This window comes from Equus caballus, chromosome 20 (assembly GCF_041296265.1).
Source record: "Equus caballus isolate H_3958 breed thoroughbred chromosome 20, TB-T2T, whole genome shotgun sequence".
Classification (NCBI taxonomy): Eukaryota; Metazoa; Chordata; class Mammalia; order Perissodactyla; family Equidae; genus Equus; species Equus caballus.
In genome coordinates, this window is record NC_091703.1 from 14,480,332 (window position 1) to 14,508,192 (window position 27,861).

Here is a 27,861-nt window from a genome sequence, read left to right on the forward strand (position 1 = left end):
GGGCTCATTAGCTATTAACCTCACCTACCATTTCTCCCACTCCTATTCTGGGTGGCAGAGCGCTCCCCAAAGCCCACCCAACGTTTAATCACCCATCAGGAAAAGGCACGAGTCCAGCAAAATATCAGCAAGTACTCTCTCTCCTAGTAGGCAAATTTAGACATATTTGTTCAATAACTGTTTCATTCCAACTGGCACAAAGAGAAAAAAATATATAAGGCCTTTATTTAAAGCTATTTAGGAAGACAAAGCCTGAGAAAGCAGTCAGCTTAGATTTAAACAAGGACTGCAGCAACAAAAGCCGAATCTGAGTTGTCAACAAAAGGAAGTTGTTCTTTATTTCAGAAATAGACCTCAGAAAGTAAGTCGCTTGGTGCTAATTAACGAGAGCAGGGCAGGCCCAGTCAAGCACAGCTTATTCAAGCCCCCACCCACCCCGACGGAACAGCTTCAAAAACTGGGAGCTGTTTTCTAAAAACCCTTTTAAAATGCTATTCAGAGCTGAACTCTGTACTTCTGTGTAACCAAAAGATGCTGCTCTACAACACAGCAACACCAGAGATCTTAATTAAATAATTTTACTGGAAAAAAATTACACCTTGAGCACCAAAGTAAGAACCCTATTTTCAATCAGTTTAGTAGACCATGTTCCAAGAACAAAATGCTCAGGGTGGTCCCAGTGGACTGTCCACAACCGTCAGGAGCAGTCAGGCTGAATGCACCGGGGTCCCACAGTGTTTGTGCCATAAGTCGATGGCTTTGCTCACAATCGCATCCGAGCTGTCCTGGGGAATCTGTGAACAAGCAAACCAGTCTCCGTGAAATTCCAGCGTCTACAACTTCAGTATCTCCCTCATTCACTGCTGCATAAAACTTATTTCCACTGGAGTTTTCACTGTTTATCAGAAAGGGATCCCATAAAAGGCTGCTACCAGGATCCCTGTTTCACATGCCACCTGAGGACATACTAAGGCGCTCTGGTGTCAGACTGCCTGGGTTCGAATGCTGCACTGCCCACTAACGGTGGGCCCCTGCGCAGGTTAACCTAAACTACCTGGCTTCAGATCCCCATCTCTAAGGGAGCCAATGAAAGCCCCACCGCACAGGGTTGTTCACAGGGTTACATCAGATGATCCATGAAATTACTTAGCACGGGCCCTGGCACTGTTAGCCACTAATTACTATAATCATGATGATTCATTTAGTCAACACACATTCACTTAGTACTTATTATTTACTGGGCCACTGTTCAAACGTTAATATTGACTGATTAAAAAAAGTAGTAGTATAGATTTTGGGTCCAGTGAAATTCACTGAGGCATAAGTCTTTTTACTTCTCCCTCGTGCCTGGTTAAGGGTAGTCTAAGAAACAGAGAGAAGGAAAAGCTGATTCATTTAGACGTTTTTTTCAATATGCGCTAAGTTTATGCTTGAGCACAGTAACAAACCCAAATGGGATTCCAACAGAGATAGTAACAGAAATGAAACAGCTTACAAAATTCCCCAAACATCGGGATTCCTTTCCCATTAACAAGGATTACTCTTCCTAAAGTGACAGATCTCACCTCTTCCTTTTCCTGACAAGCCTCCTAGTAGTCACATCAGGGGACAAGACTTTGGTCCTAAGTGCACACCCATGGTGTGACATGGTGACAGTCTCGCTGCTCAGACCATCGTCTCTCAGAGGATGTAAACTATAATCCACAGATCAACTTTAAGCTAAACTTTTTCAAGGCAAAAAATTGTTTCTTATAATGTAAAAATATACTGTATTATTTCTCTGAAATAATCTGATGCAACAGGAAAATCTGGCTTGCTAAGCTGACTTCCTTTCTAGATTCAAAATCAAATAAAATAAAGCATACTTACATTTTCCAGAAACTTTGTTATCTTCTCGGCACTGTTCAGTGCCATTACTTTTATTTTAAAGGTTAATAAAATTTCCACGGCTACAAAAACTAGGATCTTACAGGATCCACTTACAACTTTATCCCAAACCCTACAAAAATAAGGAGATATAGTCAAATTATGTGAGCTTGAAATTTATGTTTACCAAGACATCTCGAATTACAAAATTAAACCAAATTACTCCTTCCAATTTAAGGATAAGCTTCAGAAAGAACTATAATGAAATAATTATTTTAAAAAACCCAAAACAAATCGGCCATTTGAAATCTATTTCAGACACAATCAGGATGGGAGGGAAAAAAGGAATGACCACTAAACAGTGCCTGCTCTGCTGGAATCGGCCAAACGCCCGTTCCCTAAAGCTTCACACCTGACTGTCGGGGAAGGAAAGGAAGTCCTAAACCAAGTCCAGATTTCACTAATATTTTGTAATGCTAATATAATCATTACCTACTAAGAAACAACAACAAAAGCAGCATATGAAATGAGATAAATTCAATTTCATTTTTCCAGTAGTTCAAAGTCCTTAAGCTTCTCCAAGGGCTTAAGGAACTACTCATTGATCTGCCACCACTCTAAAATAATTATTCTGATAATTCCTCTAACTCTTAAAGCTGGTATTAAGCTCCATATGCTTAGCTATGTGTTGCCTTGTGTATTGCCTTTCTTCTCAACTACATCATAAAGTCTTGGAAGGAAGGGCCAGGACTCCAAAGTACCCATAACACACGTCTGAAATGAGTGAAAGATCTGAGTTGGAGTCTCAGAACTTTTGCTGCTTTCAGCTACTTGCAAGATGTCATGATGAAACTAAGAAATATCAAGATTTTCTCTAGATTAGGATCTACCACATTCCTGGAAAAGGCCATGCCTATATAAACTCCTGGAGACCATTTCAGATGTGAAGATTGCACAGCAGCTAACACTTTGAGGGCCCTCAATTTTTATAACTGTATATTCCAATCCTTATGTTAATTATATTAATGTTAAAGTAATATGATTAATATTCTAACATTTCTACTTGTATATATAAGAAGCAGAATCATGTGTTGCTATGTCAGCTGCTGGAGAAGTCAGTTTCACATTATTGTTCTAAAGCAAATTTACATTCTGAGGGATGAGCACAGGAAAAACCAAGATTCTTCTCCGACTCCAAGCCTTCAGTATGTCTTTGAAAGAAACACTTGCCTCTGTAAACTGGACTCAGGCAAGCACCCTGCGAAGCACCTCTTGAACCAGAGATCATAAGGAAGTTTGGACACTGCAGAACAGGTCTTCAGATGACTCAGCAGTCTGCTATCTTCCAGATTCAAGTATTGTTCAAAAGCCTTTGGCTAAGGATCAAACAGGAAGAAATTACTCGTTCGCTGTGACATAACATTACCCCATTTTACAGTCTGTGATGAAAAAAGGTATGTCCTGAATGCAAGAAAGTGCTGGAAAACAAAGCATCAGAGTCACCCAAGTCACTGGGGACGCAGCAGTTTCCCAGGTCAGCACTAACCAGAGCAACCAAGCGTCTCTGACTAAGGGGTTTCCCAGGACAGTCCCAGGCAAAACGGAACAGCTGCTCAACCTAATGTTAAAGGCACTACCAGATTCAACAGCCTAAGGCAAGAGGCCAAAGCAAAATTCAATTGTTCTGGGGAGCTCAGAAAGGCCCATGATGTTCCTGGCTGCTCTAGGGCAGCAGATTACATATACAGGATAAAGGAGAAAGGGGAAGACTAAGACGAAAGAACTAGAATGGGGCCAAAGTGGGGAAAGGGAGCCGGGAGAAATGAGACAAAGAGCTGGAGATGAGAAGGGCCCACCACTCACCGACCACACATATGCTGACCCACACTGAGCACTGCCGTGCACCACACCAAGGGGGTTCACACAACAGTGGTGTCCAGAGGAGGAGCTCTGTACCCAACAAAGCGTGCATGAGAATTCCTGGGAGGCAGAGGAATAACGCAGCGGGAACAAAGTACCCGGATTCCGTTTGGTGGCCTCTCTCACATATGGTTATGCAGCAGCCAACTCTAGAAGACTGGGAGAGCTAACAAATCCAGCTCCCCAGACCAGGCCAAATCCACCTTGCGCTGGCTGCTGTATCTAGGATCCAATGCCTAAGAATGGACCCTAAGGGTCAAACCTAACGTCTGTACTCCCTATCTAGAAGAGCACAACCAGATCCCTTATCGCCTAAGCAAATGCAAATGTTTATTTTACTAGGTATCTGTATCTTTGTGCTTCTGCCAACAAGGCAATTCATAACCGTTACAGTGCTTAATCCATGACAGCAAGACACCATGCTACATACAGGAACTAGAGTAAAAGATAAAGTCCCTGCCTTCAAGCAGCGTACAGCCTGGCTGAGACAGACCAGTAAAGAACTAACTATAACACACTGTAACACAGCAACGATGGGGACAAGCACAGGGTGTGGGGTACGTCCAGGTGGGAATCCTCACCCAGGCTTTAGCAGCCAGGAACAATTTCCCGGGGAGGCGACATGTGAGCTGGCCCATGAAGAATGGACAGGAGTTAGCAGACAAAGTGGGCCCACATATTAATATCTGGTCCAGTTTTCCCCTATTTCAGGGGGTCTCTAACTCTCTCCTGTTTCTCTAACTTTCCTCCACTCCTTAACAGTTCCTAGAGCTCCTCAAGAACACTACAGACAACTCCTCAAACCAGGAGCTTTTTTCCAAAGCACAAGTTGCCAAAGGGCTCCTGTTCTGGCCTTTCACCTCTGAAACCCTATTCTAGAATTTTGGTTGGTTCTGCCAATGGCATACATGTACTTTTCTCACAGCGACATGGATGAAAACACACACACACTCACATTTATATATTATGTCTCACAGCCAAGAAGATTTCATCCAGAAGTCAGTACAAATAACAAACAAGATACAGATAAGTGAAAATTTTAAACTGTGTTGTCTTTTTCCTTTATCGGACTGTAAGCTCAGTGAGGGCAGGGACTGTCTCTGTTTTGTTCACTGCTAGTTCTCCAGCACCAGAACTTTACTCGGCATAGTAAGCACTCAATACATAACTGTTGAATGAGTAAACAGAATACTGCAAATTAAATGAAATTTTGAAATATATTAATCAACATTTTGATAACCACTCAATGTACAACTTTTTGCCATTCTTATTAAATTTTTCTAAATATTTTTTCCTGATTTATAATATGCTCATTATAAGAAATCTTGAAAATATAGAAAAGAATAAAGAAGGATATCGAGATGACGTATACTCACACTACCCAAAGAGAACTAGTGATAACATTTAGGTTGTATGGCATTCATTTGTTTTCCCGTAACATGACATACACACTTTTATTAGTGGACTCATACTGAATACACAACATAGTATTTTGCTCTTTGCACTCAACATATTAGCCTGGCATTTCCCCAGGCTAAAAAACAACCTTAAAGAGTGACTATCCCTAAATAAAGAGAGCCTCTAAAAATACAGAAGAAAAAAGCTAAAAACGCCAAAGGAAAAAAATGCAAATGGCTTTCAACCATATGAAAAGATGCTCAATCTTGCTATAATAAAAGAAATGCAACCTAAAACTACACTGAGGCATCACTTCTCACCTGTCAGACTGGCAAAAAGGACGTAGCACGTTGGCAAGGCTGTAGAGAAACAGGCGCTCTCATATATTGGACATGAGGATGCAAGAGAGCATGACCTCTGTGAAGGGGAAGATGGAAATATCTAGCAAAGTAACATATGCATTTACCCTTTGATCCAGCCAATCTATTTCTAGGGAATCTACCCTAAAAATATACTGGCAAATATATGAATAGATGTATGCACAAAGCTATTATCTGTAACATAAAGCATATATATATGCTTTTTTTTTATAGTGGAAGGAGATAACATTCATATAACCTGAAATTTTTAGTACTCAGCAAATGGTAGATGTGATTATTATAATTATATTTTATTACTAAACATTTAGGTTATTTCCAATATTTCCATGACCCTAAATGGTTACTTGATGAAGAAAATAAAGCATACTTCATCAACAGAAGGTAAAACCTCAAAAAAGAGACTTAACTATCCTGAGAGGAATTTTTATTAAACTTAGGAAGAGGCTGATAATAGCGTTTATTAAAAATAAAAACAAAAAATCAAAAACCTTCTGTTTAGCATAGTTTTTAAAAAATGTAGCAATAGCAATGAAAGCAAGCTCGCTTACTTTAATGACTAAACATAATTTAGTGTGAGACGGCTTAAGGACAGTCTCCTTTGAACAGAGATTAACAAGAGGTCTTCCACGTCACATCACTGAAGTTGGCCTCTATTCTCCTTGGCAAGCAGAAGCCTCAGCAAAGAGCAGAATTTCCAAAAGCTTGTAAGGAGAGGAGAAGACGTGACGTAATCCCGTAAATCGGAATACTACAACATAACAAACACGTCACCACTAGACACATTCTTATCCTCTTCTGATGCGAAGCGCCCACCATTGTCCATCACACGCACATTTCCCTAGGACTATAAAATGAGCTGTGCTGTGTCACAACAGGTTTATTGGTAAAACCACAAGAACTTGAAAAGATGACAGACAAGATTATGGAGACTGTACTTTAACAAGAAGCTAGGAAGAAGAGATCCTCTATTCAACAATAATAAAAAATTTTAAGGTAGACTAAACACAGTTTAACTAAAGAGAAAAGTTTAAGTAAATCACTTGCCTAAGTCAAACAGCAACACAAAGGAAATTTAGTTTTTCTTATACAGCCTGTAGAACTCTAAAAAAAAATTTTGTAACTATTTAAAACTACATACTAGGCACTATAATGTACATACTAAAATAAATGCCTTTTTTGAAGATGAGGAAACTAAGGTTTAAGGGAGACGGGGACATTAAGTATCCTGCTGATTCTAAAATTCATTCCTAAAAAGGAAAGTTCAAGGCATTTTTGAAAAAGAACAATAAGAGGGAACTTTCCTACCAGCTATCAAAATATACCAGGAAGTTATATTAAATAAATCATCTGGTATTGGCCCAGGAATAGACAAATAGCTTGATGGGGGGAAAAAAGGAGTCAGAAAGAGATATAAATATATTTGGAAATCTAGTATATGATAAAGGTGGCACTTTGTGAACAAAAGGATAAACTGACAAATAAATAGCATAAGTGGACGTTCTACTGCTTACTAACTGTGTGAGCTTCAGCAAGTTACTTAACTGCTCTGTGCTTCAGTTTCCTTGTCTATAAAAAGAGAGAGATATGTTAAAATGAAATGGTTCATCAACAAAACAAACCGAGCATCGCCTGGCATGAAGCCCATTCTCAGTAAGTGCTAACCAGAGCGGGGAATCGGGGCAGGGCAGGAGCGCGCTGGCTGAAGCTGTGCCGCAGGGAACCACAAAGGAATGAGGGCAACTGTGTGTCTGATAATCACAGAGAAAATCCCTCACAGAATAAAGGACTGGATTTTTTTAAAGTTTAAATATTTTAAAAAGTTAGAAGTAAGTTTTTAAAAAATATTTTTTAATCTTGGGATGGAAAGGACTTCCCAAATAAGATACAAAAAAAAAAAAAAGAAAAATATCAACAAATCTAATGTATCAAAACTTAAAATCATTGTATAACAGTCAGGGAGAAAATATTTTCAACATACATAACAGACAAAGGATAAATATCCAGAGTATATGGAGAACTCTTCCAAATAAAAAGAAAGAAGCAAACAACAGAAAGATGGACAGGTACAAATGACCAAAGAAACATATTCAAAGCTGCTCAAACTCACTAGAAACTGAGGATACGTAAGTTAAAATAGGATACCATTTCACTATCAGATAAACAAAAATGTAAGACATTGATACTATCCAGTATTGGCAATGGGGTGGAAAACAGGAAATCTCATATCTGTTGGAGGAAGCACAAATTGGTAGGGGTTTTGGGTGAGCAACCCAGCAGTTAAAAAAGTGAACTATGTCTCTCCTTCAACTGAGCACTGGCCTTCCAGGTACCCACTCTAGGGACCCACTCACACACATACACAAAGGAACACGTACTAGCGCGTGTCGACGTCAGCAAGGATCTGCTATATTAAATTACGGCAAACTCTTAAGAGGCAATACTATGAGCAAATTTTTAAAAAAGAAAGAAAGTGGTTCTAAATGAGTAGCTCTTAACCCTAGCCACACTTCAGAATCACGGAGCTTTTGAAAAATCAGAATTCTGGGGGTGCACCTCCAGAGATTCGGACTTAATTCGTCTGGGTGGAGGAAAGAGACTGGTAATTTTTAAAAGCTCCCTGGTGGTAGTAACAGGAAGTCAGGGCTAAAAACTATCTGTACTGACTTGGAACGTGCTCCAAGGCATTCAGTTTAAAAAAAAAATTGTAGTGCCATATGAATAGTATGATAATATTTATGTTTTAAAAAAAGTAACATGTGAAAGAATATATAAAAATCACTACGTATGTGTGTGCGTGTACATGTATGCACATACGTGCACACACACCCCCATCCATCCTAACGGACATAAAATAGTCTAGGAGAACAAACAAGCTGACGACAATGTTTACTTCTCAGAAAGTGGAGGATGGGGAGGCGTTGGTACAGATCTATAGGAAAACTGGATTCATCGGCATTGTTTAATACTTCAAGAATGTATTTATTTATTGTTTGTATTATCAAAAATAAAGAATGAATTTTTTAAACATAAACTATCAAAATGCCACTAAATTTATTCCAATATTAAACAAGAAAAGCTAGTTAAATCATGGTATAATTTGGACTTTTTTTTTAAAGAACTAGCGCTTTTTTTTTTTTTTTAAGATTTTATTTTTTCCTTCTTCTCCCCAAAGCCCCCCAGTACATAGTTGTATATTCTTCGTTGTGGGTCCTTCTAGTTGTGGCATGTGGGATGCCGCCTCAGCGTGGTTTGATGAACAGTGCCATGTCCGCACCCAGGATTCGAACCAACGAAAGACTGGGCCGCCTGCAGGGGAGCTCGTGAACTTAACCAGTATAATTTGGACTTCTTGATCTAATTAGGCAACTAACATTCTATTTGCATATAGTCCAATGCCATGCTTGAATTATTTTTATAGAAATCAACTAAGTGGATTAAATTTTAAAATTCTAAAAGCCAAGTTTTACTTAGTTGCTATATATTAAAAGAACATCCTTGTCCAGTGTTCTACCAGCTGAGGGTCTTGCCAACTGCCCTGACACCTGTACAGCTAGAGCAGTGGTCCTCGGGGCCCATCCACCCTCACGCCCCTCATGTGACCCTGCGCCCTGGACCACAGGGACTGCTTTCAACACAATTTCCAAATGAAACGATGCAATGATTTAAGAAGAAAGAAAGATTAATTCTTATAAATGAGAGGAATAAGGAAAAAAACTGGAAAAAGAGAAGGGCAAAGGACCACAGGCTTTTGCTGATGAAGCTAGTGCTGTTTAGTTCTCTGCATTCCCAGGTCAGAGTGCAGCAGACAGCCCACTGCCGACCCCACACCCATTCATCTCTCCTTCTTCACTAACAGAACTCCTATTTTAATGGGAGATCACAATGTGCTCAGCTTAAGAAAAAACACACATTTCCCAGCATCCACTGCAACAGGGGTGGCCAGGTGACACGGTCCTACCACTAACAGATATGCAGAAGGAAAGTCTGTTAAAGGGGGACAGGCTTAACTGGGTTGTCCCTTCTATTCCTTTGCTTTGTCTTTGCCCTTCTGTTCTTGCCTGCCTAGAACATAGATGTAATGGCTGTCGCTCCAGCATCCATCTTGTGTGCATGAGAGGAAGGCTAACACCTAATGCTGGAGCAAAAGGACAGGAGCTGGGTCCCTGTTGACACTGTGGCACAGTGGCACCAGCTCTGGACTGTCTTACCCCTGGACTTCTGGTTACATGAAAGAAAACAATAAAGCTTCTGTCATTTGGCTTTCCATTATATGCAGCCAAACTTAAACCTTAACTAATACAGAGAGATATTTCTAGATAAAGCCAGTGGATTCTAGACCAGGATAAGGGATACTATAGAGCAGGGGTAGGTAAACTATGGCCCGCAGCAGGCCAAATCCAGCCAGGACCTTTCTTTTATGCATTGTTGATGGCTGCTTTGGTGTGACAACAGCTCTCTGAGTGACCGTGATAAAGACCTAGAGACCATCTGGCCCACCAAGCTGGAAATATTTGCTATCTGGCCTTTTACAGGAAACATCTGCTGACTCCTACTATAGAGGGTCCACTCATAATTGTAGCAGCACCAGGAGGTAAGAGCATTTCTTGAAGACTCCCAGTACCAGTGCTCACCCCGACCCCGCAATGGCCAACAAATCATCCCTCACCAGCTGGGGTAAAGAATCCCGGTACTTGCTATTTAATTGGTTCACAAAGCATCGGATGATCCAGTAACAGTCGACACTATCTTCCACCATCTCTTCCATGGCTTTAGCAATGGCAAGAAATACTTCATCCTCTGGCTCCTGAAAGATTAATAATAAATCTCAAGAGGGGGGCAGCAGAAGAGAGGAACACATATTTCTTTAATAAAAATGAAACCCTGACCCCTAAATTTGGAAGCGGCTGCACTAGTAAATCAAAGAGGAACCAAAAAGCACACAGTCTATCACTAGAAAGAAGACCAAGTGGGAGATAAGAAGGAGGAAGCAGAGAAAACCATTTGAATCGGTGCTGCTTACAAAGACCTGGGTTTCAGGCTGAGCACTCAGAGATTTTCCAACTTTTAACATTAAGGCCAAGACAGAGTTAACATAAATCATAAGCAAAGGGCTGACTGCCTCTACCCAAAAATATTCTCGGTGCTAGCAGAGAATTCCCTTCAAAAAGACGCAATAAAGAGCGTAAGTAATAATTGGAGACATCTGTCAATACAGTAATTTGCAAAACTCAAATGACTCCAAAAGGACTAACAAAGCATTTATTTCAAAGCAATCATACACACCTTTAGAATTCTGTTCTATCTTAAAGCACCTAAAAAGTTAAAATTCCCTAGAAGCAGAATTTTAGCAATCAGAAGAAGGGCATTTCTCAAACCTTGTGTCAATACTCAGAACATGAAAGTAAACCCTCAAGTAAATTTCAACACAGAAATCTTACAAAACCTGGAATCCACTTGAAAATCTATTTTGTTTTTAAACACCATATCTTACATAAAAAGCTTTACATTTTCATCTAGGACTTAATAGCAGAAGGATTTTAATGTTAAAAAGAAACTAAAAAGTGTCTTTCTACTCTCCTAAAAAATCCCAAGTTAAATTAAAATTCCTATTTTGATAAAGTATTTCATTTTAGACCTTTCAATTTAGCCATATTTTATAAAACGTCAAGAGTAACAGTGTTGGAATTGTAGAAAACAAATTTCTCTCGGCCTTTGTGAACGTGTCAGAGGAGGAGAGAAAAGAAGAAAAGGAGGAAGAAAAGAGATAGGAAGTCTCCTTTCTTGGACGCCCGCCCAGAGCAGGCACCGTGCTAGGTGCTCCCTCACTTCTGCTCCCGCCACTCTGAGAGGCCAGGGAAGGGGACTGACGTCCTTCAGCTGACTGTGTTCCCGACCCTGTGCCGAGCACTGTCACCCACTCTTTTTTTCTTTTTTTTCTTTTTTAAAGATTGGCACCTGAGCTAACAACTGTTGCCAATCTTCTTCTTTTTTTTTTTTTTTGCTTTTTCTCCCCAAATGCCCCCAGTACATAGTCGTATATTTTAGTTGTGGGCCCTTCTAGTTGTGGCATGTGGGACGCCGCCTCAGCATGGCCTGATGAGCGGTGCCATGTCTGCGCCCAGGATCCCAACCAGCAGAACCTTGGGCCGCCAAAGCGGTGGGCGCAAAATTAACCACTCGGCCACAGGCCCGCCCCATATCACCCACTCTTATAACAGATAAGAAAAATGAGGCTGAGTAGGGCTTGGTGATCGGGGAGACAGGGTGGCAGAGCCTAAAAACAAACTCTTTGACAGCACGTCTGCCTGAGACTGAGTGAGGCATCTGGGCTTAAAGCATGGACAAACTGAGTAGGGATGAGGTGGAAACTAGAACCTATTATTTAGATTTCTTAAACTAACAGAACATCTAACCTAATTTAATATATAATTTAAGAACTCGTGTAATACTACCAACTTCACTTTGCCAATGACACATGAAATTTAAAGACGTTTGTTAAGAGTTCCAATTATTTTCAGGGACGTTCTCTCTTGATAAACTTAAAAGAAGCGGGCAACCTAAGGTTTGTCCACGGGAACCATGTCATTAATCTCAAAAAGAAAGAAAAAGTTGAGGCTCAAATTGCTGTACTGGTAGGTTGCAATCTGCAATAAAAAAAGTTTTATAGAATAGCACAGTTTGCGGGCAAATCCCTATTTTGAACAACTCACTCTATTTTAGCAAAAAGAAGTTGAAAGGCCTAGAGTGAACTACAAACAAGACAGCCAAAGCCCAAGAGCCATCATCATTCCTTTGCCCGTCCTCTTCCTCTTCCCCTCCCTCTTTCCTTCACGAATAAGTAATCGGAGTAACTACAGTGAGGAGTCTGTCAAAGACAAAATTTAAAAAGCAGGTTGGGGCCTGTGGGGCTGAGGCCAAGGCCAAGAGGCAGCTGGTAGTGTTGGTTACATACAGAGGAATAAGCAAAGAAATAAATATATTGAGGATAATGGAAGCCTTTTCATATTTGCAACTGTCAAGAGAATGAAGATGCGAATATGGAAAGGGTGAGGGCTGGAATGAACTTATGCTACTAGATTGAAATGGAAGTATTAGTGTGAACTCAGGGTTTTTAAAATATAGAGATAAATAGACACATAAATATATAGAGGTGTGTGTGAATGTGTGTGTACACACAGATCTATTTCCTAGCTCTGTTGGGGAGAGGGCCTAGAAGAAATGACACACAGGAACAATGAGCATAACTACCAGCCTGTTCTGGGTTTCTAAACAGCCCACTCCATTCAAGAAAGAAATGGCTGATTCCAGACCTGGGGTAGGGAAAGTACAAGATGAGTCTGGAATATCTCCTCATGCCAGAAAGTAAGGAAATGCTCAAAATGATGGGAACTTGTCAAAAAGACACAGAAGTCAGCTTGAAGGGCTCCAACTGGTCAAATCTGGGACAATTTGGACACCAAAATCAATAATGGTAGTAATGGATTATAGGCCATTGAATAAAAGAGGAATCCATAAATTCATACTGATATAAATAAATAACTGAGGAAGAAGGGAAAACACTTCTTTATAAAAGAATGCCAACTTATAAATGCAGGAAAAAAATGACAGAGTTAAACAATCACCATTTGGCAATCAGCATAGTACAAATTGTTTCTGGCAAGAATCATTAGGTGATGGATATTTACATAGTCTCAAAGTACCTCGCTACAAGTTACTTATTAATTACAAATGGAAAACTAGAAACCTTACATGGGAGAAACCTGGCAGACACCATGCTAACAAAGTGACCAAAGTTAGCAGCAACAGAAATAAGTATCATACTTCTGTGGTATTCCTGCCAAAAATGCATAAGCAGATTTTAATCACGAGGAAACATCAGATAAACCCAAACTGAGAAAAGCTCCACTGCCCAGTACTCTTCAAGTGTCAAGGTCATGAAAGACAAAGAAAGGCTGAAGAACTGTTCCAGATTAAAGGAGACTAAGACATGGCAATAAATGTAACGTATGATCCCAGATTGGACCCTGGACCAGAAAAAGGACATCCGTGGAACAATCTGCAAAATTTCAATAAGGTCTATAGATTAGTTCATAGTATTGTATCAGGGCTAATTTTCTGGTTTTGGTAATTATACCACGATTATGTAACATGTAATATTTGAGGATGCTAAGTGAAAGTATATGGGAATACCAGACCATTTTTGCAACTTTCTTCTATATGTAAAATGATTGTGAAATGAAGAGTTAAAATATTTTAAAAATTTACATCATCAACAAATGGTATAACTAGTAGGTAAAAGTTTAATAAGAAAGTTTGATAAGTTTGTAACCAAAACTTTTACTGTCTGCTTGTTTGTGATAAAGGGCATTATTGGGACAACTAGTCAAATGTGAATGGAGTCTGAAGATTGGATGTTAATTTTGTATCAATCTCAATTTCTTGGTTTTGATGATTGCATATGGATACCTAGGGGAGCGTACTTATCCTAGGAAGTATACACTGAAGGAATCTGAAGAAATGGATATCATGTCTGCATCTTGTTCTCAAATGGGTTAGAAAAAAATATGTATACACATATAGGAAAAATGACAAAGCAAGTGTAATAAAATGTTAACAAGTGAGAAACCTGGGTAAAGCGTACAAGGGAATTCTTGGTAGTATTCCTGCAACTTTTCTGTAAGTTTGAAATGACTTTGAAATAAAATATATTAAAAAAAACTGGCATGGTGCTGGACCCGTGGCCGAGTGATTAAGTTCACACACTCCACCTCGGTGGCATGGGGTTCACCAGTTCAGATCCCAGGCACAGACCTAGACACCACTCATCAAGCCATGCTGTGGCGGCATCCCACATAGAATAACTAGAAGGGCTTACAACTAGGATATACAACTATGTACTTGGGCTTTGGGGAGAAAAAAAAAAAATAGGCAGATTGGGTCACAATGTACAGGGCCATGAATGCCAAGGAAAGATGTGTTGCTTTTATTCTACAGACAATGGGGAGCCGCTGAAAATCTCTACGGCAATATATGATGCAATCAAAGGCTGGCAAGATGGGATGGTCTAGAGTTGAGCTAAGTGTCAAACAAAAGTTCCACTGACCCGTGGAAAGGAGGGACTTCGAGGCAACTTTCCTGACTCCAGCTGATACATGCGGAGATAGACTTCTACCTGGGGTGTGGCATCACTGACAAAGCGAACGACCCTCAGCGCATGAAGGACATCAGAGTACTGCTCCTTGCGATACATCATCACCTGGGCATGGGACTCGTGGTGTGGAGGCAGGATCCCTGTACAGAGACCCAGAAAAAAAAAAAGGCAAAATACTGAGGCACCAATCCAAACCCCTAGAGCATCCTATGAGAAGCTGCCCATCACAATTAGACTAGAACTTACACAAATATTTTACTACCATACAAATTCTCTTGTAGAAATTCTCATTATAAAAACAATCTTAAATTTTAAACACTATTGATATTTGAATGGCAACTGCATCATTGTTATGAAAGAGAAATGAAATGGCATCATAAAGCCCTTGAATAAGTGTGCCATCTAAATTCAAGATAATAACCACATCATTTGATTCCATTTAAGTTTGTTAGCCTGGGGCTCCTCTTAGTTCCCAGAGGCCTAACTCCAGTTTTTGCACTTGGCCTCTGCTATGGACTAAACTGCGTCCCCCCAAAATTCATATATCAAAGCCCTTTCTCCCAGTGTGCCCATATTTGGAGATAGGGCCTATAAGGAGGAAATTAAGGTTAAATGAGGTTATAAGGGTGGAGCCCTAATCCAATAGGGCTGGTGTCCTTATTGGAAAAGGAAGAATATCAGAGCTCTCTTTCTCTCTCTCTCTCTGCCATGTGAGGACACAGCAAGAAGGTGACCATGTGCAAGCCAGGAGGTGAGGCCTCACCAGGAACCAGATCAGCCAGCACCTTGATCTTGGACTTCCCAGCCTCCAGAACCATGAGAATATAAACTGTTGCTTAAGCCACCTGGTCTGCAGTATTTTATTATGGCAGCCCCAGCTGACAATATAGCCCCCTTGACCTTAGAACCACCAACCACCCATCAAATCCTTCTCTGCCCCAACACTTAAAGCTCGCTCAGTATCCTATCTCCAGGACGAGAGAAATCTCTAACTTTCACTGGCGAGGCCACCTTACATTACACTTCAATGCCATTTTACGTTCATTAACCCATTTAAACATGACATCTACCCATTAGACTTTGGGGCAAGAATCACATCTTTTTTATAAACAAATGGCATGCAGAAAACATAGCAGAAAGAGTGCAGGATAGGCCTTCAGTAAACCTAAGTGCCATTCCCAGATTGGATAACACCAGGGCTCTCACAAACGTCTCTCTGGGCTCTTGTTTCCCCATCTGTCAGAGGTGGGAAATGGGACAGATAAGCATTTCACCAAATGTTCTTGCAGAACACTAGCCCCAAGAGTCTTCACGAGAAAAGGGTACTGTGGTCAAATAGATTTGGGAAACGGTGACAACGAATTTTCAAGGCTCTAAGTTTTGCTATAAAGAAAAACATCTTACTTTATTTATTCTAGCCTCATTAAACTTAATGAGACTGAATAGCAGCAGACTCTGGAGTTAAAGCTCCTGGGTTTGAATTCTAGCTCTGTAATTAACCGACTGGGTGACCGGCAACAACTTACTTGATCTCCCTATGCCTTAGCTTCTCCATCTGAAAAATGGGAATAATAATACCTATCTCGTGTAGTTGTTGCGATGAATAAAAATTAATATACATAAAGCACTTAGCAAGGATATGGCACATACTAAGCTAGTCTAAGTGTTAGCTAGCACATCTGACTATGGATCACTCTTTGGTGCAAAACACCACAGATGCAGCATTCTAACGAACATTCTGGGAAACACAAGTTGGATGAGCTCTAAAGACTCTAGCTAACATGATGCCACATTAATGTTAGAACCAAACTTGCTTAAATGTTCTTTTTCTTGACATAAATCTTTAATTACCTTAGCTACGGGGTACTGTGCTAGGCTTCCAGAAAAGCCAGGGGAACACATTCCAGTGTCTTCCAAATCTGGGCTAATACAGATTAAACAGTTGTAGTTAAACTCTCATCTTATTACTACAGGCGGCACAGTCCTTTCCATGTTAAACCTCAAACTTGTTTTCTAAAAGCTAGTCCTAAAAAATCTCTCTCTGATATTAACCTAAAGTGGTATGAGGAAGCAAGCATGCTGAGACCCCTGAGTAATGGGCCCCCTATGCTAGGAAGAGTCAGCCCGTCTGCTGCATAGCTGGCAGCTCTAAATCTCTAGTGCCTTTAACTACCTCAAAAATACCAACAAAGACTTGCTGATAAAGACAGGTAGGAAACACAGAGGTGACCAACAAGACCTGGCATTTATGAAGGGCCACAAAGTACAAATATACACCTCCCACTATTCCACTGGTATTATTAATTAATAAGACACATAGTAGTTCCCAGCAGAGACAGAAAGTATTGACATTACCACCTAAAAGGCATCCCAGGAAGGCCTTTATTTTGATGGCCACTGGAAACACTAAGATTTAAGAAAAAAATGCCCAGGGAAAAATAAAAATAGCTGTCACCTGTTCTCTAGATGGTACCTGCACCATCTAGATGTGCAGTGATCTGCTAGAAATATAAGCATACAAAGATGGCCAAGATGCACAAGAAAGTCCTTATGTAGTGCTTTCTAGTATGGTCTGTATTCCCTCGCTGCCTACACTTTACAAAATCATACTTTGCACCAGACTGCCGATTTCTCAAATTCTGAAAATACAGGACATTTTGGAAAGAAAATGAGGTCTATAATCTATCCTACCTTCAGATGGGCTCTATAAACCAAGGTTTCTAAGCTATCTCACCTTCAAACGGGCTCTACTAAACCCGAGCTCAAATCCTCACTCTGCCACTTACAGGCTGTAAGGCCTTAGGCAAGTGACAGAGGCTCAGAGTCTCTTCCCCATCTGTAAAACTGTGATATTGATACCTACCTCACTGGGGAATTCTAGGAACCCTAAGATTTTTTTTAAGAAAGAAAGGAAAGTGGTAATGGATGGGTACTATATGCGTCAGCAGGCTCAGCAATGATAGAGAAAGAAAACTTTTGGCTCAAAAGGGATGCTGCCAGTCACTTGTGGCACCTACTACACTTTTTCTTCTACAGAAACTGAGCAAGGTTGTTATTCCTTCTCCTTCAGCCACTCATCACTGGATTTACTCATTTGTACTTCTAAGAAATAAAAACTCTCCAATTCCTTTTTGACTCTGATAGCACTCACTAGAAAGTTAGACCTCTACCACTGGGAATCACAGAACCTAACAAATTGAGAGCTAAAACCAAGGAGTTAATTTAGCTCAACATCCTCATTTACAGATGCAAAAGAATGAGGCCTAGCAGGGTCTTCCTCAAGGTGACCCAGTTCTTTCTCTCGGTACAATGCTCTTCCTACACCTGATCGCAGGAAGCTACGTTACTTTCTCTTCTATCGTTAATAAACTGACACCCTTTAAATAACAGTTAATGTATTGCCGCTGAAGTCACCTTCTTAAAGGCTTTCATAGTGAGCAATAACTCAGTCTCCTGAGGCTAGACGCAATACTCAGTAAAGGGCCTAAACAAATCGTCCTTTTTCTGACTGATAGAATGAGAAACACTCCCATCATTCAACATTTTTGAGGACAAATCTTCCAACTCTTGGGTCTCATACCTAGAAGCACCTTCCATACCAACGCCCGGTACATGGATGGGAGAGGGAACCTCTGACTAAAAGTACAAAGCTTCTCAATATCTAGAGAAAGAAGAAAACAATTAGTTAGAAGCTATTCATGCTTATCACAATATGTAAAACTGCATTTCCTTTTTGAAAACTTAAAGTATAGTAAGACATTTCTGCGGAGGCAGTCTGCTACACAGTGAGCCACTGGAGGAAAGGCAATGCTGGTCTGATGTCTAGCCCAGGTGTTCCACCAACTAGCTATTTAAAAACAATCAGTGTCTCACAGCATAGGAGATGCATTTTGCATATATTACTACATTTCCTATAACGTGAGCAGTAGTTACTATTTATAGATTTTATTTCATTTAATCTACATTACAAGCTTGTTGCGTCGTTATTGTTTTAAAGATGCAGAAACTGAAGCTCAAAGCAGTTAAGTGACTTGGCTGAGTTAACATGGATAGTGAGTGGCACAGTCAGACCGCAAATCCTCACATCTTCCAATAAACCACACACAACTGTCCTGGACCTCAGTTCCCCTAATTGTCAAATGCGAATGATAATACCAGACATACTTAAAGCACAGACTGTCTAGTGAGGATCAAAGATCAGGTGGGAAATGTTTTGGAAATTTTAAAAGCACTCTATGCATATAAAGTACTATTTTTAATATGGTTCAGTTTATTTTACTTTAGTCAACAACAGAACAGACCTTATTATTACTGGCTTAGAAGAAACTAAAATGTCAATACATAATGCAGGCTCAGTATTTCCATAAAAGAAAACCCTGGCAAGAGCTGTTGTAAACACACCCAGAAGCTGTGATGACACCTCTAAAAAATTGAGAAAAGAAAATATACGGGTCTTATATGAGAAAAAATATCATTGACTTCTTAAGAGGTCTTTCAAAAATGTCCGACTCTGTCTCAGTGAAATATAAACTTGAAAAATCCGTAACTTCTCCTAAAATAAACCATTCTGCTGTCATCCCATCACTAAATACAGCAGGTAACAAATACCTCTGGACGTCTTTGAAGGTAACATTTATTTCCGAACACCTGGGATGACTGAGAACCAATAAACAATTTAACTTATAAAACTCACCCAGACGGTCATCTTTTAGGAGAATTTCTAACGATTTCTTTTCTTCGACTCCACGAAACCCCACTTTCTCATAATATACTGAACGAAAGTTTCTCTGAGAGTCCTCAGTCATGGTTCATTCTTGGAGGAAAGAGAGACAGAGAGTAGGGTTGGGAAGAAAGTGAGCTTACAAAGAATGAAGAATTGATAAATTTTTCAATGACTTTCTCCAACTTTTTCATGAACCTGATATACTAGGATCAACTGCCTGTCCTTGCATAGGACTCAATATTAAATCTTCCCTTTTACACAACTTTAACAGCAACTCACCTCTGTAAATTGGCCAAAAATCAAGACATAAAAGAAAAGTCCCCTTAGCTGCTAGATTAGATGGCACAAGGTTCACGCACTAGGGCTCCTACTTACGAAAGCATCTAACCATTACACACATTCAAAGAAAAAAATTAGTGAAATAAGCAGACAGACTAGATGTCACACAAAAGGGATTACCAAACAGTATATGCTACGATTCTGTTTTTGTTTTTACAAATATTGTGCCTAAAAGAAAATTAAGACTATATTCTGAAATGTCAGCAACGGTTATCTTTAGGTATAGCAGTCCAGATGATTTTAATTTTCCTTCTTTGACTTAGTTCTGTTTTCTTTTAGAAAATGAAAAATTAAGTGATAAAAAAGGAAAAAGCAACAAGTTCCTCACTTAGCTTTCTCGTCGTTTAAACACAATCCTATCAAATGTAATTATCAAAATTCAAAGCCCACACCAGATGAACAGCATTAAATTATAAACCAGAGGAGAGGCTGGAATGTAGCCAGTTGACAAATGATGCTACAGAGTTGGAGACAGAATAACGACTTAAAATCTGGCATCAGAACTCAAAAAGTTCAGTGGTCTCCTGTTCTTTCACAATAACCTTCATAAGATTGATAGCAACTCATCAAGAAAAGGTCAAATTAGATTGGTATTCTAAGAATAGAATGGCTGTGATGCATTTTCCCAAAAGTACTGCACTGCCCAACCCAAATGTTTAAAGTGTCGGTGCTAAAAAAGAGTATAATCCTCCGGTTTTAGAAATCCTGAGATGTCTCCAGTGACAAGGGCTGAGTTCCAGACAGCCACGACCTTCCTTCATGAAAAGATATGCTCCCAGTCGATTCAGTCACAGGAAAGATTAGGATTCGTTTAAAACGAGAAATTCCAAAGGGTTCTGAGCTTTTGGGACAAAATGTTTTTTGGAAACAAAACTCCAAAGCTCTAAAACGCTAAATGAGTTCAGGGATTTAAAACAAGTATCTACACATCTGCAAGGCGATGGGTGCCTGCTGTCTAAGGGCACCATTCTCAGAATGCGCTACAACCGCAAACGCGTCCTCCTGCAGCAGACACTGTAAATTGCATCCCTGCCCAGGAGCGTCCACCTGGCAGGAACAGTAAACGCACCCTGGTCCAAGCCCGCAGGTCCCACTCCCCGGTATGCTTCACCTCTAGCAGTGGAAACCACACCCGGGTTGAGACTAAGTGGTCCGGGGGAAGCAGCGGAAACCGGGCCCGGCGCGCTGACCCGCCAGCCGGCAGGCGGGCGACGCGGCAGCCGCCCAGGGTTGGGGGTGAGCGCGCCAGAGGCGGGCCCGGGGGGCGGAGGGAGGCGGCGGGACACCTGGGCCCGGTGCTGCCCGCCCGGGAGACAGCACTCCGCCGCCACCGCAGTCACTGCCGCCGACGGACGTGACGTCAGCCAGAGGGGCGGAGCTGAGAGTGTACGTGCGTCGAGAGCATGCGCAGACGCTCCACTCATGCAGTGGGGTCCTCACCCTGAGGCCCAGTCGCGTGAAACAGCGGAGAGCGCCGCGGCCGGATGCCTCAGGCTCCTCGCTTGCGACTCTGCTCCCCTGAACCTGTCCCCCTTGCTCCCCTGACCCACTCTTGGTCCGGAGAATCTCGCGGCTACCTTACCCCCGCTGTCCTGGCGGTGCGTGCCTGGGATGCTCTCCCCTCTCCTGCCTTGGAGGTACCTCCCAGGAGGCGACCTCGCAGCCCCAAGACGGTGCTCTTCAAGCTCTCTGCGGTGGAGGACCCTTGTTTTGTTTTGTTTTTCCGGTGTGTGGAAATAAATGGAAACCAACCAAGTGAGAAATGCAAGGGCGGTTTATTCAGAGCTTGCTGTACAAGGGAGTCAGCCACCATCACCCGTTTCGACAGAGTCTGGCAGGCAGAGCAGCGGGAAAGGTTGCCAGTGGAAAGGAGGGAAGGCTTCGGGTGTGCGCTGATCGGAGGCTGTGGCTCTGGGGAAGCTGTGGTTGGACTAATTAGAAAGACGGCATCCTACGTGATTGTTAGCCGTGTTTGGCCTCTGGTTGGTCCTAAGTTGGAAGCAGGGACAAAAATTAGGGAAGCTCTCAGTTATTCATCAAGTCATGGACATTTGGGGCCAATTGCTATAGTAGTTATTGTTTAGCTTCCTGGATTGTTACTAAAACTAGCCATCTGGCTTCTTAGGCAGGTTATTGTAGATAAGAGCTTGTTTTTTAGGCAGGTTGCTGCCGGTTGTGAGCCCGAGTTATATTTTTATATATGGTCATACCACTGTGTATTCAGCTTCTCAGGTTAAAACACTGTAAAAATAAAGTATATGAAAAATAAAGTTTAAAAACAAGATAGACTAAATACAAGCTCCAATTTATTAGAGTCAGCAGACATAAAATTACTCTTTAAAATGGTTATTAAAGTTCATAAACACTTGCAGTTTCTTTGCTTGTCACACACCAGCACCCATCCCGGGACATCCATCTGAGCAGCACTGACTGAGTGGGATTTTAAAGCACTGCGGCTTGAGAGGAAGCCCCTAGAGAAAAGTCGGTTCAGTGATGAGTGCTGCCTTCTCAAAAGCCCAAATCGGTACCCAACAGCCCAGACGGAGCAAGCTCTAGACGGAAACTTATGAATCACCGGTACAGAAGTCAGTCCAGTTGCAGTGTCGGTAAGTTTGTGGTGCCGTGGCTAGACAGAACTTTAAAATAAAGAAGCATTTGGTGGTTGAACTTAAACGTTTATGCTCCTCCCGCCCCCCAGCATCACCATCTTTAGTTCCCCAGTACTGGAGTAATAAGCCTTGCTTAGGCGGTGTTTCTTCACATTGGTAAAGAGAGTTCTTCAAGTCAGAGCTTTCAAGAATTGCATTTACTTCATCTAAACCTTGGACCAGTCGCTCACTTTTACAATCTCCTTTTCCTTGTCTTTAAAATTGAGCTACTGGTGACAATATCATAGAGGTATTGGAAGGATTAAATAAGAAATTATGTAAAGTGCTTGGTGCAGAGCCTGGCACATGGCATAGTGAGGATATGTGTGAATCGGCCTGTTAGCTACATGGTGACAGAATATGGTTGCATTCACTGTGCTTTTTTTTTTTTAAAGATTGACACCTGAGCTAACAACTGTTGCCAATCTTTTTTTTTTTCCTGCTTTTTCTCCTCAAATACCCCCATTACATAGTTGCATATTTCAGTTGTGGGTCCTTCTGGTTGTGGCATGTGGGATGCTGCCTCAGCATGGCCTGATGAGCGATGTTATGTCCACACCCAGGATCCAAACGGGTGAAATCCTGGGCCACTGAAGTTGAGCACACAAACTTAACCACTCAGCCCCGGGGCCAGCCCCTCACTGTGCTTTTTGAGGAGCCAATAAACAAATATTGGGAAGCTTCTATAGGAAATAAGTCTGCTGGATACTGTTCTTAATACTGCAGCCAGAGTGACCATTTAAAAATGTCCTTCCTCTGCTCAAAATCCTCCAGTGGCTCCCCATTTCACTCAGGGTAAAAAAAACCAGTCTTTTTGTTATCTGTCTCCTCTTACCTCAACCTCATCTGCTGCTAGGGACCCTGCTGCCTTAGGATCTTCTCATGTTTGTTCCCTTGGCCTGAAATGCTGTTTCCCCAGAGAGCCACATGGCCTAGTCCCTCACCTCAATGGTGCTCACCTGTCCTCTACAGAGGCCTGCCTAAAATTGCAAACCCTTTACCTGAATCTCTGTTCCCCCATGCTCAACTCTGCTTTTCCCTTCTTCCACAGCACTCGTCACCTAACACGCTACATAATTTACTTATTGTAGTTTTTAGTGGTTTTTAGGTTTTTCTATTTTAGTTTTATTGTCCTTCCACCAGAATGTCAGTTCCACAAGGTCAGGAATCTTTGCTTTGTTGATTGACGCATCACAAGTTCACGGAACAGCGCCTGGTGCAGAGTAACTGCTTAATAGGTACTTATGAATGAATGAAAAGAAATCGCACACACTCTGAATGGGCGGCCATTCCTTCCTTGTTAACATTGTATAATTGGGTTGTGGGCTACAGAGGGCAGTATTAGTCGTTAGAAGCTTAGCACGTCACAGAACATAGAGGGAAGTGGGCAGGTGTGATACTGGGATCTATAATAATATATTTGGTCTTCCTCCCTGTTTCTGACTGAGAGTTCCCAAAAACCCTTGGAATTTCCTAAACCAGGAGAGTGATGAAGGTGTCGCTTGTTATGTTAATGAGTGACTCTTGGACCCCACCTAAGGATGTAGGCTGATTGCCTAAAGAACCAACCATGTGATCAGACTTAGAACTTTCAGTCCCACCCATCTCATGTTTGAGGGAGAGAGAGGGGATGGAGGTTGAATCAATCACCAATGGCTGATAATTTTATCAATCATGCCTGTATAATAAAGCCTCCAAAAAATCCAACAAGGAGGGGGTTCAGAGAGCTTCCGCTTGGTGAAGATGTGATTTGGGAAGAGTGGTGCGCTCATGGAAGCTGCACGCCCTTTGCCCGTATCTTGCCCGCCAGTACATAAATTGCCCTATGCATCTCTTCCTTGTGGTGGTTCCTGAGTTATATTCTTTTATAATAAACCTGTAATCTAGTAAGTAAAATGTTTCTCTGAGTTGTGTGAGCTGCTCTGTCAAATTAATTAAATCCAAAGAGGAGGTCGTTGGAACCTCCAGTCTGTAGCGCATGGGTCAGAAGCCCAGGTGACGACCTGAACTTGCGATTGGAACCTCCATTGGGTGGTGGGGCCACCTTAATCTGTGGAATCTCATGCTATCTCCTGGTAGATGGTGTCAGAATTGAGGTAAATTGTAGGACACCAGACAGGTGTCTGAGAATTGGTGGTGGTGTGGAACGCCCCCCCCCAACACACACATCAGGATTGGGTGACATAATCTTAGCGGGCAATAAAATTTTCATGGAATTTAATTGAAATAAGAATTTTAAAAGTCACAGGTGCACTTCATTCGCGTATATACCTTGCTGTCCACTTGTGGCCAACATCACTCCTTACTGCCTTGTAACCCGACTGCCCCCTGGTGGTTAACTGTTCTTACTGAATAATGGAATGTATTGCTAGTCAAACAAGCAAATTTCAAGGTTGAAAGGGAATTCAGCTTTTAAATTCATTTGGGTAGGATAGTAATTATTAAATACCATGAACCTCAACCCCTTGCCCCTCTTTTTTCAAGAGATGAGGAAATGGAAACCCAGTGAGGTTATAACTCTAAGGCAACTGTCCTCATTTTGAGTAGCAACTAAAATTAACATAATGAAAAATCCATTACCACATGGTTGGTAAGTACATAAATTCAGGTAATTGATGTATCAAATCACATCTCCAAAACATCAGAAGAGAGACAAATCTCGATGCTCCTGGAGGCTCACTTTCTCCTTCATTTTGCTGGTTTGCCAGAGAACTGGTTCAGCAGGTCTGAGCTGGCTCCATCAAATCTGCAGATACCAGCGCTGGGACTCCAGAGGCTCCCCGTTTCTGACCGGGGAGCTTTCCTTGTATCACAGCAGTTCTCTACCTCACCCCATCCAGAACCCCATCTTTGTAAATATGAGACAAATTAAGGGCACGGGGACCCCCTCGATTGGAATCTTGGCCACAGTCCCCGTAGGCCCTCCATGCCTGCCCTGAGCTGTGGGATAATTAGATGTGAGGGATTGCATGCACTCGACTACCTTCTACTTGTAAGTTTTTCCTCTAGTAAACCCTATTTTATACCTGCATCATTTAGCTCTAGTGGTGTGTTTTCATGACCCTTTTTTGGGATGCATAACTCTACACAGAATGTCCTGTTAGAGGGAGGAGACATTACTTTACCTGTCAAAACTGATGGCATGTGTATTCTGTAGATGTGGTTATAGACTTTCAGTAATGTCCTGGTATATGGAATCTCTGGTTAGAGCTGTGGGTTGCCTAGTGCAAATGGGGTCATTTAACAAATAAAGAATCCATTAACCGCTTGTAATTATGTGGCCTTGCCCCTCTCTTACATTTTGCATGACTCTTTGACCCTTCTTATGTCAAGATGGCATGTAAAGTCAGCGGGATAAAAATGAAAACTCCATTTTCAGGGAAGCTAGGGAAAATTATAAAGTAGGTGAAGAAATTTTCAAAAGCAGTGGAGATTAAACAGGGCACATGTAGGAGAAAACAGAGGCCCCAAAGCTGCAGGTTTCAGAAAGAGCCAGCAAAACACACCCCATAAAGGTGTTTTTATTAGGAACAGATGCTGGAATTTGCCAAATGTTTTTTCAGCATATGTGGAGATAATCACACAGCTTTTCATGTATACTTTGTTAATATGGTTAATAACATTGATTGATTTTCAAATGTTAAGCAAATTCTGCCTTCCTGGGATAAACTCCTCTCGATCATGATGTATTGTTTTTGTATATTGTTGGATTTGATTTACTAAAATTTTGTTTATCAATTTTACGTCTATTTTCATGAGGGATATTATTCTGTAGTTTTCTTTCTCTTGTAAAGTATTTGGTTTTAATATTAGGGTAATGCTGACCTCACAGAATAAGTTGGGAGGTGTTCCCTCTTCTTTTTTGTGGAACAGTTTGTGTAGAATTGGTATTCTTTCTTTCTTGAACGTTTGGTAGAATACACCAGGGAAACCCTCTGGGCCTAGAGTTTTCTTTGTGAGAATGTTTTTTGTTTTTCTTTTTGTTTTCCTCCCCAAAGCCCTAGTACGTAGTTGAATATTCCAGTTGTAAGTGCTTCTAGTTCTTCTGTGTGAGCCCTGCCACAACATGGCCACTGACAGTGGTGTGGTTCCGCGCCTGGGAACCAAACCTGGGCGCCAAAGCAGAGCGCACCGATCTTCACCCACTAGGCCATCAGGGCTGGTTCTGTGAGAAGGTTTTCAGTTACACGTGTAATATCTTTAATAGGTAGAGGGCTATTCAGGATATCTATTTCTTCTCGATAAAGCTTTGGTAATATAGTCTTTCAAGAAATTTTTCCATTCCATTTAAGTTTTTTAAATTTGTCAGACAGTTTATTTCCATATCTTGGTTATTGTGAATAATGTTGCAGTAAACTTGGCAGTGCAGATATTTCTTCAAGATACTAATTTAGTTTCTAGTAGATATATAACCAGAAGTGGGATTGCTGGATCATATGGTAGTTCTATTTTTAATTTTTGAGGAACCTCAATACTGTTTTCCATAGTAGCTGCACCAATTTACAATCCCACCAACAATGCACAAGGGTTCCCTTTTCTCCACATCCTCACCAACACTTGTTACCTCTTATCTTTTTCATGATAACCATTCTAACAAATGTGATGTGATATCTCCTTCTGGTTTTGATTTGCATTTCCCTGATTAGTGATGTTGAACACCTTTTCATGTACTTGTTTGCCATTTGTATATCTTCTTTGGGAAAATGTTTCAGGTCCTTTGCCCTTTTTTTAATTGTTATTTATTTTTTTGCTATTGAGTTGTATAAGTTCCTTATATATTTTGAATATTAACACCTTGTCAGATATATGGTTTGCAAATATTTTGTCTCATTTTTTAGGTTGTCTTTTCATTTTGTTGATTGTCTCCTTTGCTGTACAGAAGCTTTTTAGTTTGATATAGTCCCACTTGTTTACTTTCACTTTTGTTGCCTGTGCTTTTGGTGTCATATCCAAAAACTCATTGCCAAGACTAATGTCAAGGAGCTTTTCCCTTATGTTTTCTCCTAGGATTTTTATGGTTTCAGGTATTACATTTAAGTCTCTAATCCATTTCAAGTTAATTTTTGTGAGTGGGGTAAAATAAGGGTCTGGGTTGCTCTTTTGCATCTGTATATCCAGTTTTCCCAGCACCATTTATTGAAGAGGCTTTCCTTTCCCCATTGAGTGTTCTTGGTACCCTTGTCAAGTATTAGTTGACTGTGTATGCAAGGGTTTATTTCCGGGCTCTCGATTCTGTTCCACTGGCCTGTGTGTCTGTTTTATGCTGGTACCATATTGTTTTGATTACAATAGCTTTGTAATGTAGTTTGAAATCAGGAAGTGTAATGCCTCCAGCTCTGTTCATCTTTCTCAAGATTGCTTTGGCCATTCAGGATATTCTATGGTTCTATACAAATTTTAGGATTGTTTTTTCTATTTCTGTGAAAAAGGCCAGTG

At 41.0% G+C, this 27,861-nt stretch overlaps 1 protein-coding gene and 1 long non-coding RNA gene across 4 annotated transcripts in view; one reads left to right on the forward strand and one right to left on the reverse strand.

The window, feature by feature from the left end:
• Positions 1–205: 205 nt before the first annotated feature.
• On the reverse strand, positions 206–21,163 carry TBC1D7 (TBC1 domain family member 7). 3 transcript variants are annotated; one of them, XM_005603581.4, is made up of 8 exons: positions 20,847–21,163; positions 19,409–19,528; positions 18,296–18,376; positions 14,668–14,855; positions 10,231–10,368; positions 3,097–3,242; positions 1,870–1,999; positions 206–794 (listed from the first exon to the last, which is right to left on the reverse strand). In XM_005603581.4, exons 2-8 carry the CDS (start codon positions 19,518–19,520, stop codon positions 708–710), a joined length of 882 nt encoding a protein of 293 aa, XP_005603638.1. In that variant the 5' UTR covers positions 19,521–19,528; positions 20,847–21,163; the 3' UTR covers positions 206–707. The 3 variants fall into 3 exon arrangements, with proteins under 3 accessions (XP_005603638.1, XP_005603637.1, XP_070100214.1); XM_005603580.4 differs by having other exon boundaries at positions 20,889–21,151; XM_070244113.1 differs by having other exon boundaries at positions 21,064–21,139.
• A 38-nt stretch (positions 21,164–21,201) lies between these two features.
• Positions 21,202–27,861, forward strand: part of LOC138919358 (uncharacterized) — a 31,951-nt gene continuing 25,291 nt past the window's right edge. The window contains exon 1 of the long non-coding RNA XR_011429512.1: positions 21,202–22,383. This is a non-coding gene — a long non-coding RNA (uncharacterized lncRNA). The remainder of the gene's footprint in view (positions 22,384–27,861) is intronic.

Bases quoted from the DNA above. Each gene is read 5' to 3' on its own strand.
- TBC1D7 (XM_005603581.4), bottom strand. From the start codon at position 19,520: ATGACTGAGGACTCTCAGAGAAACTTTCGTTCAGTATATTATGAGAAA. The intron at 14,856-18,295 runs GTATGAGACCCA...GTCTCTGTACAG, and splicing joins GGTATGGAAGGTGCTTCTAG to GGATCCTGCCTCCACACCAC. The intron at 2,000-3,096 runs GCAAGTGTTTCT...TTATTTTTGTAG, and splicing joins CCTGAGTCCAGTTTACAGAG to GGTTTGGGATAAAGTTGTAA.